The 13,641-nt window shown below is 37.6% G+C and overlaps 1 protein-coding gene across 1 annotated transcript; it reads right to left on the bottom strand.

Annotated features, from left to right (window-relative positions):
• Nucleotides 1-201: 201 nt before the first annotated feature.
• LOC134603701 (olfactory receptor 10C1-like) lies at nucleotides 202-6,162 on the bottom strand. The gene is made up of 2 exons (XM_063449879.1): nucleotides 6,103-6,162; nucleotides 202-1,152 (listed from the first exon to the last, which is right to left on the bottom strand). Exons 1-2 carry the CDS (start codon nucleotides 6,160-6,162, stop codon nucleotides 202-204), a joined length of 1,011 nt encoding a protein of 336 aa, XP_063305949.1.
• Between the last annotated feature and the right edge of the window lie 7,479 nt (nucleotides 6,163-13,641).

The following is a 13,641-nucleotide window of genomic DNA, read 5'->3' as shown; positions in this document are numbered from 1 at the left end:
AAATATTACACTGCTGGGCAAAGTGTTCCAGGCAACACACTTTTGGTCTGAACATTCGGGGAGAGCCTCTCAATGATACACAGAAACAGAAATGCTTGAAATTGGGCAACTAGCAGTGTATTAAGGGCCTGGCAAACATATTTATAGACAGAGGTCACAGCAAACGCATATTCAATGCTATTATATTTTATGTAAACATTTTTATTGTAATTTTTTCAGATTTTCCCAAAGGGTATTAATTTTCTTTAAAGCGTCTCTGATGTCATTGTTCCTCAGGCTGTATATTATTGGATTAAGCATTGGAGTCACCACTGTAAAAAACATAGACAGTATTCTGCTTGTCGACAATGATATTTCATTAGTTGGAACAGTGTAAATACTAATGAGAGTCCCGTAGTAAATGGAAACAACAGTCAAATGGGAGCTGCAGGTAGAGAAGGCTTTCTTTTTCCCACTAATTGATGGGATTTTTGCAACAGTGAGAGCAATATAGACATATGACACAATTACCATTAAAAAAGGTGTAATAAGTACAATGGCACAAAGGAATAGAGCTTCTATATGTATTATTAGGGTATCAGAACAAGCAAGATTCAAGAGTGGATCAATATCACAAAAGAAATGATCAATGATGTTAGGTCCACAAAATACCAGCTGAGTTATTGATATTGCTGTTAAAAGAGCCATAAGAAAGCCTAACAACCAACATATAACTATTAATTTAATGCATAATGCATGGTCCATTACAGAGTTATATTGCAGGGGGTTACAGATTGCCAAATATCGGTCATAAGACATCACTGTTAACAGCAAACATTCTGAAGCTTCAAAAGCACAGAAGAAGTAGTGCTGAGTTATACACGCTTTAAGAGATATAATACCTCCTTCGTGATTGACAATGGAAAGCATATAAGGTGCAATACTTGTTGTCAACAAAATATCTGATATGGACATTTGAGTAAGAAAGAAATACATTGGAAAATGAAGGTGTCTGCAACATGACACCAACACAATGATGAGGACATTTCCAGATATTGTCAAACAATAAACAACAAGAATTATAGAAAATAATAAATGTCTCATGCTGTGAAGGTGATGGAATCCCAATAGGATTATCTCAGTGACCATTGTCTGATTCTCCATATCTATTGTCTGCAGATAAAAAAATAAATAATAGTGACAGCAGTTCGAGCAGTGGATTATACCATTAATTACAAATGTATATGAATTGGCATTGCAACAAGCTATCAGAATATCAGCAATAACCTATTGCCTAAACTGTGTAAATATTGGCTTGAATCCATTTTGCCTTTCAAAGCAAAACAAACGCTTGTAAAGAAAATAGCTCATTTACCTTCTTGTCTGTTTCAAAAAGCCTAGTCTTCACTAGGCTTGTGCAAGGTGGGAAAGTTTAGTTCAGCCAAATAATTTTCCTGAAATTGATTTTTTTTTTTCTGGATGTCCAATGTTTATTTATGTGACTGTTTGGTTTCGCCAAATATTGTCCATGAAAAATGATTTAACATACAGACAAACTAAAAAGGGCAATGAGAATGTTTCAACTGCAAAATAATATACATTATATTATATTAAACAAGAGAGGAGGAGGAACTAGTTGGTTTTCTGACTGTGCGGCCTAGTTGGGAAGTTGAATGAAACAAGACCTAGTTCAAAACAGTAACTTTCTAGAGCCAGCACCTAATCTCACTCTAAAAGAAAAATGGATATAAAATATATATATATAGTGTTTAGAAGACTAACTTCAAAAGACATGTGCTAGCAAGATTATAGACATGGTGAAACAATAAGGGTTTGGGTGTATCGATGATATACAAACTTTTTTAAAGAAATGCATTTCATGATGGGGAGTGATGGGGTTACATAGACTTGGCCAAAAAATTTACAAGAACGATGGATTTTATATTAAAAGGGTGCTGGGGTCATGATAATAATTTTAGGAGATTGCACAAATAAATGAAAGGTAAATGGCAGTGATAATGATAGCAAATTACAGTTTTCAGTTTTGTTTGTGTAAGAGACAAGATTTGGAGATGTTTTTAAAGATGTGCAAGAAAGGAGAGAAGAGGTGGCATTAAGGAGAAGAGGTGGCATTAAGGAGAGAAGATATTCTGCAGTATATTAAAATCAAATATTGTTGTGGCAGATTCTTAACCCCTTAACGCCGTTACGGCGTTCTATACCGTCCCACTTTAAATGGGCTTTAAAGTCGTTGCGGCAGCATCGAACGCCGTAACGGCTTAAGCCCCCAGGAGGTCCAGTGTACTCACCTCCGCCGCGATCCTCTTCTGGAGGGCTGCCTCACAGCCCAGGCAGCCCTCCCCCTGGCAAATGAGGCCCCAGGGGGCCATGTGATCGCTCTCAAAGAGCGACCACATGGCCCCCTAAAGATGGCGGTGGATCTGCTAGCAGGGGGACTGTCTGAAATGTCAGACAGTCCCCCTGCTTGTAGGAGGTTTAAAAAAATAATAATATACATATTATATATATGTAACGTCATGCAAAGTGTAGTTTAATACTAATATAAGTACATATATTAGTATTAAAATACACTTAGAATGATGTTACATATATATATAATCTGTATATATATAGTATAAATATATATATATATATAATAGATATATACACATATATTATATATATGTATAATTAAAATAATAAATAAAATAAATAAACAAAATATTGAAACTAAATTTAATGTAAATTATATATTCATATGTAATTTCATTCTAACTTTTTTTGTTATTAGTATATATATATATATATATTGGTAACAAAATACACTTAGAAAAACATTCTATATATATCTATCTATATATAAAATAAAAATAACGTCAAATATATATATATATATATAGATAAATACACATAATTACATAAAAGATTACATTAGTATACACGTAGAATTTAAATACATATATATGTATGTATATTAATATTCTACATGCATATTTAAGTAATCTTTTAACATAATTATGTGATTTGATTAATTAAAATTTGATTGACATGCCTGACAACACAGGGAGAAAGTGCAGAGAATTTCATTTGCAAGCACTACATGTGACCCTGTAACTCTCCAAGACATCATAAAACCTGTACATAGGTGGTACTGTTTTACTCGGGAGACTTCGCTGAACTAAAATATTAGTGTTTTAAACTGGTAAATTGTATTACAATGATGATATTTTAAGTACAATTTTTTTGCATTTTTTACAAACGAATGGCACTTTTATGGACTATATTATTGTTGTAATATGTTTTACTGTTTTCAAACACTAATATTTGTGTTTAGTGAAGTCTCCCGAGAATAACAGTACCCCCATGTGCAGGTTTTATGGTGTTTTGGAAAGTTAGAGAGTCACATATAAGGCTTGCATTTCATTTTTTTGACATTGAAATTTGCCAGATTGGTTATGTTGCCTTTGAGAGCGTATGGTAGCCCAGGAATGAGAATTACCCCCATGATGGCATACCATTTGCAAAAGTAGACAACCCGAGGTATTGCAAGTGGGGTATGTCCAGTCTTTCTTAGTAGCCACTTAGTCACAAACACTGGCCAAATATTCGTTTTTTGCTTTATTCACACAAAAACAAATATGATCGCTAACTTTGGCCAGTGTTTGTGACTAAGTGGCTGCTAAAAAAGACTAAACATACCCCACTTTCAATACCTTGGGTTGTCTACTTTTTCAAATGGTATGCCATTATGGGGGTAATTCTCTTTCCTGAGCTACCACATCGTCTCAAAGGTAACATTGCTAATCTGGCAAATTTCAATTTGAAAATGGAACATTCTATATTTGACCCTGTAACTTTCCAAAACACCATAAAACCTGTTAATGGGGGGTACTGTTGTACTCGTGAGACATCGCTGATTACAAATATGTGCATTGTTTTGCAGTAAAACCTAACAGTATTATGACATTAACAGCTAAAATGTCAGACGGAAATACAAATTAAAAAAATAAATCTTATTTTCTCACATTTTTTAAAATTTTATTCAAAATAAATTATGTTCCATATATGAATAGTTAATGTAAAATTAAAGCCCTGTTTCTCCTGATCAAAATTATATATAATAAGTGTGGGTGCACTTAATGTGACAGCGGTGAATTACGGTTGAACAGACATATAGCACAAATACCAGTTTTTGTTTATATTTTGTTTTGATCAGAACATGCACTATTGACTCCGTCCTGAAGGGGTTAAAGGGATCTTTTAGTATTAGGCCTCATAATCTATTTTTGTACTTCTAGTCTTATATCAGGTAAGATTTACTTCAAACAACTGTGGGCATACTATCTAAATTTGTCTACTGGAACCCGGTTTCTATCTGTCTAATGGAGAATCTGCTATACTTATATTATTGTGGTTATACATTGTACACAAGACGGTTAATTTATAACTTTTTACTCCACCATTTTCACCTGGTATATTACCAGAAGAGTGGTCTCTAGCAGTAGTTTTAAATAAGTTTAACATCTATTTTTGTGAGAACTTTTGTCTGGCTCTCTGCGGCATCAGCAGATGTCCCGGTCTAAGACCCTGGTGAATTGCTCCTTCTGTGAAATGGTTGGTTTAAATGGACCTTCTTAAATCTAAACCCACAGTGTTTAACCCCCATCATGTGCATATGTATTGTCTCTTACTCTAATTTTTCTAATTGTTTTATATTCTAATAAAGTTGTTCTACCACTTTTTTTATCTATTGGAGGGATCTACATTTTTTGACTCATATGCCCCTTTTGGGTCTATTTTGTTATCTGTGTTACCATGGACCCTGAATAATGGCTCACTTCTAGAATTGCAAGAAAAAGAGAACCTTGTTAATCTTCATAACTGATTAATCAAATAAATAAGACATATATATATATCACAGACCTATTCACTAAAGTAAGAATTCAATGTGACGTTAATTTCAAATTATTTCAAATTCAAGGTGAAACCAGATGAATTGGAAACATTCTCTGGCATTTATGTGGATTACTATCTAATACTATTGACCCTTTGAAATAGATATATTGGTCAATATGGCTCCATTAAAGCATGATTAAAGCATGATTGATGTACCGACAAATCCGGTCATTCATAGCTTATAGTGATTATATAGAATTTGCTGTTTGCAAGATTATTATTAGAAACTGCTATAAATAACTATTCGGATAACTTGACTACCCTGAATAATTCCATGCCTGAAGACCCAAAATACACTATAAAAATATTGTAATTAAATGAAACAAATACCCAAATAAATATAAAATATATGTGTATTGGATGAATGTTATGTATATATTGTGCCAGGATGGCCAGGCTCTTGACAATAAACTTTAAATGCAAGTGTCAGGATAAAATAGTAATGCAATTTCTTTGCACTTTCCACAAGTTATACAATGCTGTGCTTCACACAAATAAATAAAACAAAAAAGAAAATAAATCCTACTCCAACTTGGAAACTTACTAACAATAGTATTCCTAACTATCCAACTGGCCAGGCCAGTTCCCAGTTTTATCAGTATAAACACAGCACTTTAAACATACAGACTTTTACACAGTACATTTTCCTTTAGAGCAGGGGTTCTCAACCCAGTCCTCAGGACTCCCTACCAGTCCAGGATTTCGGGATTACCTGGGTGTGTGTAAGGTATTTAGGAGAAAAAAAAAAACACCTTAGACTCTCTCTTAGACTTAATCCCCAAGTCCTGGACTGGTAGGGGGTCCTTGAGGACTAGGTTGAGAACCCCTGCGTTAGAGTCTTAGGGTCTCAGGCTTAACTGCCTACTTTCTCCCAGCTGTTAGACTAGCTGATGCCTTCAGAGGCTGACCTTTTAAAACAATAGTGCAGATTAATTAGATTCACTTGAAAGGGCTGACTTCCACTCATTAACGCTAACATGCTGGGAATAGAGAGCACTCCAACCTGTTACTAACTTAGAAAGCCCTGCGAATATGTTGGAAGGCCATTTGGCCTGAATTTGTGGGAGGAGTAATGATCCTATTTAAACCCTACCCCCTTCTTACCTTTGTCGTGCAAGCTGTTTGTCGTCTCCATAGTTACCTGCACTTCCGGTTCGTCGTTCTCACCAAGTCCTGTCTCAAGCTGTCTCCAGCAAGCAGTCTGTCACCAGCAGCTCCTGCCTCCATCTTCCGTGCCTGTCCACCGGCTTCTACCCTACTCGCTACCCGGCTTCCGGTCATGAGACCGGCACGTCCACGTAAGCATAAACGTGGGAAATCGTTTGTTTCTAAAAACATGGGATAGGCTCCCTTCATTGCTTACCCGTTCATGCTCTTACACTGTTCATGTACTACTGTGTTTGTGCGGCTAACAGTCGACCACAGAGTACACACTCCTTTTGTATATATTTTCGTATAAGCTAACTACCGACTGCACTAAACAAACTTACGTTCGACTATTTCATCCATTCGTTTGTTCGTTCAGCCAACCACATATACAATTGGCTTTTGTTTTAAATCAGTTCGTATGCTCCATTTTACCAAACGCAGGAGATCTTTCTCTTTACAGTTCTCCTGTTCATTTGTTTAACCGAACGCAAAAGGCTACAGTGTTTAGATTTACAAATCTTCTGTAAATGTACCTAGTTATGCCATTCACTTAAACTAAGCACTCACATTATTTATCCTATATGAATTTATGTGTTTTATTATATTGCTCTTAACGTCACACTCGTTAAATAATATGTGTTTCACCAATTTCCCGTCCATGGTCACCTATCTTTTACAGGGTAAATCTTCTTAAAGCACAGTTGGACCACTTTTCTCTTATCAGTTACGTTTAAAAAAAAATACACCTCCAGGCATTATCATACCCTGCCGGGACTTAGGCTATTGTACTTTCCCTTATGTACTAGTCTTCTACGCAACTAAGGTCTCTCCACTCATAGGTTGAGCCCTTACGGTCCTTTTTCACCAGGCTCATTACAGACCAGTAGCATGATTTTAAACCTCTGTTCCTTAAAACATCTTTATATACTGGTTCCTTACATTTAGACTGCATATGTTTTAAGGTTTTTACTACTTTCCTCCAAACATTTCTTCTATCAGACCTGTGTCATTTCCGCAGATTCACCAAGTTACACGGCATCAACCACCAACAAGACTACCTGGTTCCCCGCATTTCAGTCTCAGATATTGCTAAATCTTACTCACTACGATTATGTTCTGCTTAAGGCCTCACTTCGCCTTCATATCATGTAAATTCCACAATGAGGGGACTCCAGGGGGCTTGTCTCTACTTACGGACCAACGTTCAGGTCTCTCATATTACACGGGTTCTTACGTTACAGTTTCACGATTACACTATACCCATACGTTTGACATTTTTACACTTGGCATACCAGTGGCACACCACAGGCCCCCTAGCATATTTATTACCCTTAGGATATCTTAACCGAATCCGTTCCCTGCAGAAGGAAGAATATATCGAAATCCTCCTGTGCATTGACCAAAGAAATAGGACAATACTCAAAGTAAAGTATATACATACGTTCCATTACACCATTCAAGGAGACAAGCCCCATCAGGCTAGTGTACTAGCATTGAGGGTTAGGCGCTGGCCTTAGCTATACTAAGTAATATTATGGTGCCGCGAGGTCTACACCCCCACCTCATACACTGAGGTTCAGCCCCACAACCAAATCATAGTTAGCTACCTCGCTCGCCCTTCTTTAGGGCTACAGTTAGGGCCACACATTTTGAATCTCTTACGGTCACTGAGAGGCCAACACCCTGTCACCACGTTCAAGTGGCCACAAAATTCCCTCAGCCCAAATCATAGGAAGAGCCTCTCTCCGCTACTTGGCCCTAGTAGGGCCTCACCTGTCACTTGGTTATAGGTAAATTCTTTGCCTCGGCACTAGCTAGCAGGCCAGTTCTCTGAAGGTCTCATCCATACCTCTAAGACACATTACTTATCTAAATCATTATTCCTTTTTCAGAATGTCACAAGAATCCATCCCAATATTTCTGTTGGACGAAATACCCAGCATGCCAGTCAGGCCTGGGTCTCCAAAGGAATCCCTCACGCCTTCTACCCTCAGGTACCTGTGATTCTGGACTATTCCTAAAATATCAGCAGAGCTCAGAATCTTGGGTATCCCCTCTCCAGTCACTGCCAGTAAGGCAGAATTACACAGGCTCACAACGGCTCAGGCCAACGTCCTCAGGCCCGGCTCTAGTTACAAGGGCCGCCAGCTTTCTCCGCAGATTCCACTCAGGAGACCCCAGCCACTATCCTGGCCAGCCTCCAAATGATCAACAGGCTGGTAAGTGCAATCGGCTATAGCCACACAAGGTGTCACGTTAAGCCTGCAGGCCCTCCCCTGGCGATCTCGGTCATACAGTCTGGCTTACCCCTCATTTCCCCTCTCCGCCCCCCACCACCCACTATCACTACTCTATACGTCTCACCGGCCCACTCTGTTCCAATTTCCATGGAGAAGGAAACTCTTGATGGAAAGGACGTTAAACTAACATCACTTTTTAACTTCCCAAGACACCCTACAGTACAAAGGTTATATTCATGGTGACATTTCAGTAGTCCTAAAGAGTGAGACCCACAAATTAACAAAGCTTTCCATTCCTCAGTTTGTCATTGCCTCTCGCATAGAGACAGTCACTTCCACTTCTCACCACTCCTTCACAATATGCACTGGACAGGGAGGCAGGCACAGGGACAAGCTGGGCTGACCATTTCATTTCTGGTTAAGGCTCGGGTGCACTATCACTTTAATGCTGTGGCATGCTATGTCACTACATGTCGGGTATCGCACATCTGCTCCAGAGCCCACACGTAGTCCATATATACAGCCCGTGTGTCACCTAAGATACGCCTAACTAAGGTTAACATTGTTATCCTAGAATACTATTTGCATTTACACCCAGCTAGGGATCTGGTAGATTCTGGTGCTGGGTTTCTCACAGGGGCTTAACACCGGCCTTATCGCCATTCCCACAGGTACACTCGTATGCCCTAACCTATTATCTGCATCCATTGACCCACTTATGGTGGACCACATTCTGTCCATGGCAATCATACGCTGGTTTCACCATCGTTTCTTTCCGGTCTTCACACTTCTCAACTTGTCGTACCAATCCCATCGAGGTAGCCATTCACAATACCCTATAATACGTCTGATCATAGACCTATTCCGCACCGGACTCTACATCCATTCCCAGCATCAACTCCCTCATTCCCGCTAAGGAGTTCTCACTGCACAATGCAATCAACAATGCCCTGCAAGCGCTCTGTTCAGCAGGTAGTAAGGCTCGGTTGAGCAAGACAGACTTATCATTCCGCAGAGTAGGTCTCTTGTTCCTGGGCTACTTAATTTGCTCCACGAGGTGCCAACTCCTGCCCAACCATTCAGGACAATCTAGCCAGGGCAGTTTTACACACTGGGAGTAGTTTTTTGGCAATGTATTGGGATCTCTTCGTTCATTCCCCCACTTTCAGAACACTCACTTTCAATTCACACAGACTCAGCAGCACATACATGGTTCGCAGCCATTTTCGGCAACCACTGGTTAGGGATGCCTGGCCCACTGTGACAGATGCCTTGCCGGCTTTTAGAGAGACTTCTACTTTGTCAGAGATCTACCCCATCGTGGCAGCCACCCTAACATGTAGTCATCTTTGGACTGGCAAGGCAGTTAAATGCTGCTCTGACAACTCCGCAGCCTGGAGACATCATTAACAAGGGCGGTCATCCTCACTAACCATTTTGTGGCTGATTCGCAGGCTGACTTGGCTGGCAGCAACCTCTCAGTTCTTTCTAGTCTGCTTTAACACTTCTGGTGTCAACAACACAGCCACTGACACTCTTTCACGCTCAATTTAAGGTCTTCTTACAGGGACTCTCCACGACCCACTACCTACCATCCAGGATACCACCATTCCATAAGCTTATCTTGGACTAAGCACACAATTACACCTCGTACAGGTACACACGCTTCACGCAGTTTCATGATTACTCTATCACTCACTCCAGGGCTTTGTATATTGTACCATGTCACAAGTAGAGTTTGTTTGATTCAAGACTTTTTGCAGTTAACTATGTTAATTTTTGCCTCTTTCTCAAATCCTACAAGTCAAGCATCTTACTTATACCTCCTATGCTGTCACTCCGCTTTTACGTCTCCAAGGTAAACCACACACTATCAGTCCTAATCCATTACTTCACGTCTAAACCTTCCATTAAGGTGAGCTACATCATGGCTGGTCACTGGTCTCTTTTTTTTTTTCGCAAAAGCGCTGCATCAGCAGCTTCAAGCTCTTACACCCCAGTCTACATCACTAAGTGATGGGGCCACAGGTAATCCTCAACTCAATTACATATATAACTCAAAATAAAAGCTCCTTACAAGCTTTCAGTACCCACACTGTATAAACTTGCAATAAAGTGGGTTTTCTTTGAATCCTCTTTTGCCCTCTTTTATTACAGGCCTACTCGTACGTTGGTTTTGGCACACCTCTAACAACTTTGCTTCTCCTTCTACATTCCATTACGTATTAGAAATTCTGAGCACACATATATATATACACACAGAAATTCTGAGCACATATATATATACACACAATCTGTGGCATTGTGCTGCGTGATAAAACTGCAAATTTTTAGAGTGGCCTTTTATTGTGGCCAGCCTAAGGCACACCTGTGCAATAATCATGCTGTCTAATCAGTATCTTGATATGCCACACCTGTCAGGTGGATGGATTATCTCGGCAAAGGAGAAGTGCCCACTAACACAGATTTAGACAGATTTGTGAACAATATTTGAGAGAAATAGGCCTTTTGTGTACATAGAAAAAGTCTTTTGAGTTCAGCTCATGAAAAATGGGGGCAAAAACAAACGTGTTGTGTTTATAATTTTGTTCAGTGTATATATATTGTAACAGAGCTCCCTGTGTGTGTGTATGTATGTATATATACATACATACATACATACACACACCATATATACATACATACACACACCAGACTCCACAATTAAAATGTAAATTCACTAATTCACTTTGAATTCACCTATAATTCTCACTTTAGTAAATACTGTAACCCTATTTCAGCCATGTTTTTGTTAAAAAGTTTGACAAAATACTTTCAGTATTAATATAATTTTAATAGTATAAATGTTAATACTAAGTTTACTCACCTTACTCTTTGAACTTTTATGATTTCATTTGTCTCCAGGTGTGTAAATAGTGTCCAGTAACAAATACAACTTCATTTGGAAAAGCATATATTTTTCTAGATCTCATTTCCCCCTGAAATCTGCAATATCACAAATCATCCATGAATGGAAGAGAAAAACTAAGCTTAGGATTTCAAAATAACACGATTCATAATAATAATCATAATAATCAAAATAATATTAATCATTACAATTACTGTAGATGCCGTCATAGCTATTTTCATTGTTGAAGCATTGCAATCATTCTAAGAGATTTAAAGAAATTATCCTGGACTCAGAAAATACATAGAATGATAAAAGGTTTTTATATGTTTCACACTAAATTTTACATGAAGGTTTTATTGTTAATAAAAATCTGTTTACATTTGCTTAAAAATATATTGTTTTTGTTTTTAATTTACACTTTCATTCCTATTCTTCTACTTATGCTGTGGCTCCCTTTTTATGATTTTGATGCATGAGTACAAATAATTTCTAATTAGACCCAGAAATGGAAACACATCTTAACAAAAATATATAGATATTTTTTATTTGGGGTCAGCATATCACATAGAACTAGACCCAAAAATATGAGGGTATATCAAATTATGCATCTATTTCTCTTTAAGAGGTGCTGAAAAACTAGCTTAAAATCTTTAATATCTGTATACTGAATTTTGGCTAACTTCTCCCATAAATTGCTATTTATATTTCACGTCAAATAATTCAAAATAATTCTGTAGATAATGCACCATTGGTCTCTCAGTCATGAACTTACTTGAATCAGCATCTAAGAGCTAATATTTGGAGACTCTTTAAAGCCATATAATAGTTTTGAAACTCAGCTTTTATATAGTTACTTGAATACACAAACATTGCCTTAAGGCTCTACAGTGTTATTTACATCAGTCCATAGAGTAAAATGCACATACTTACTGTAATACCAGTGGGAATATTTTATTTTTCCAAGAAAATTGTGTTTAATTATGTATTTATTTAACACAAACAATATGTCTAAATAAACTTATAATTCATGACTAAAGGTGGTTGAACCATTCACATAATCCAGTCAGTTTGTTCTATAGAATGTTATCAAAAGATTACTTTTACAAAATATCTTGGAAACATTCAGACAGGTATGATACACTCTCCTAATGCAATCCCATTAATTCCCCTAATTACCAATGCAAATGTTAGAGCTGTATTTTAAATGGGGTGTAATGAATGTAATTATAGGCATCTTTGATGAAGAATCTTATGTTATTGGGAATTCACGTCTGCATAACTTCTTGCTGATGGCTCATTTCCTTTGGAACAGCCTGCCTACCCCCATCAGACTCGCCTCTAGTCTTCAATAATTTTAGAAGTCCCTCAAAACGTATCTTATCAGAAAAGCTTATGGCCTCCCAGAGTATTTCACAAACTTTTCTCTTGCTCTCTTCTAAATGGTATCTGTAATCCTCCTCTCTTGATGCCCTTTCCATTGTGTTTGTTTTCCACCTCCTCTAGACTGTAAGCTCACTTGAGCGGTGTCCTTGTTAACCTATTGTTCCTGTAACATTTTGTAATTGTCTCCTTTATTGTTAAATCCCCCCTTTTTATAATATTGTAAAGTGCTGCCGCACTATATCAATGTCAAAAATAATAATTGTTTTAATTATTTATGTCTTCTCCTTGAAAAATGCATAACCCTTTGCATATCAATCCATTCAGATGGTGAAATGTCATATCGCCCTTTTCGAGTTTAATAAAAAAATAAAAAAATATTGGCTTGAAGAAAATATTAGCATGACATTTATTTGAAAAATACATACAGATGAAAATGCTTGTTATTGGGTAGAACATTGGCTTAAAAACAGAGTACAAAGAGTTGTCATTAATGGTAAATTTTCAAGCACAGAGAGGTGGCAAGTGGTGTCCCTTAGGGGTCTGTTCTGGGACCCCTTCTATTTAACATGTTTATAAATGATCTTGAAGACAGCTTTGAAAGTCATGTTTCAGTGTTTGCAGATGACACAAAACTCTGTAAAGTAATACAATGTGAGAAAGATATTACTTTGCTGCTGAGGGATTTAGATAGACTGGGGGACTGGGCACTCAAATGGCAGATGAAATTTAATGTTGAAAAATGCAAAGTTATGCACTTCGGCGTAAAGAATACACAAGCAATGTATACCCTTAATGGAAGTGAATTAGGGATAACAACACACGAAAAGGACTTGGGAATTGTTATAGACAACAAACTATGCAACAGGGTGCAAAGTCAATCAGCAGTGGCCAAGGCCAGTAATGTATTGTCATGCATGAAAAAGGGCATTCATTCTCGGGAAGAGAATATAATTTTGCCTCTTTATAAATCACTGGTAAGACCACATATTGAATATGCTATGCAATTTTGGGCACCCGTTCTAAAGAAGGATATTATGGCACTAG

Source organism: Pelobates fuscus, chromosome 3, assembly GCF_036172605.1.
Source record: "Pelobates fuscus isolate aPelFus1 chromosome 3, aPelFus1.pri, whole genome shotgun sequence".
Classification (NCBI taxonomy): domain Eukaryota; kingdom Metazoa; phylum Chordata; class Amphibia; order Anura; family Pelobatidae; genus Pelobates; species Pelobates fuscus.
Note: the sequence above shows the minus strand (reverse complement) of the source record. Positions and strands in the feature narration are given on the sequence as shown.

Coding starts and splice junctions, on each gene's coding strand:
- LOC134603701 (XM_063449879.1), bottom strand. CDS start 6,162: ATGGAGGCAGGAGCTGCTGGTGACAGACTGCTTGCTGGAGACAGCTTG. Junction 1,153..6,102: donor ACAGCTTGAGACAGGACTTG/GTGAGAACGACG, acceptor TTTTATCTGCAG/ACAATAGATATGGAGAATCA.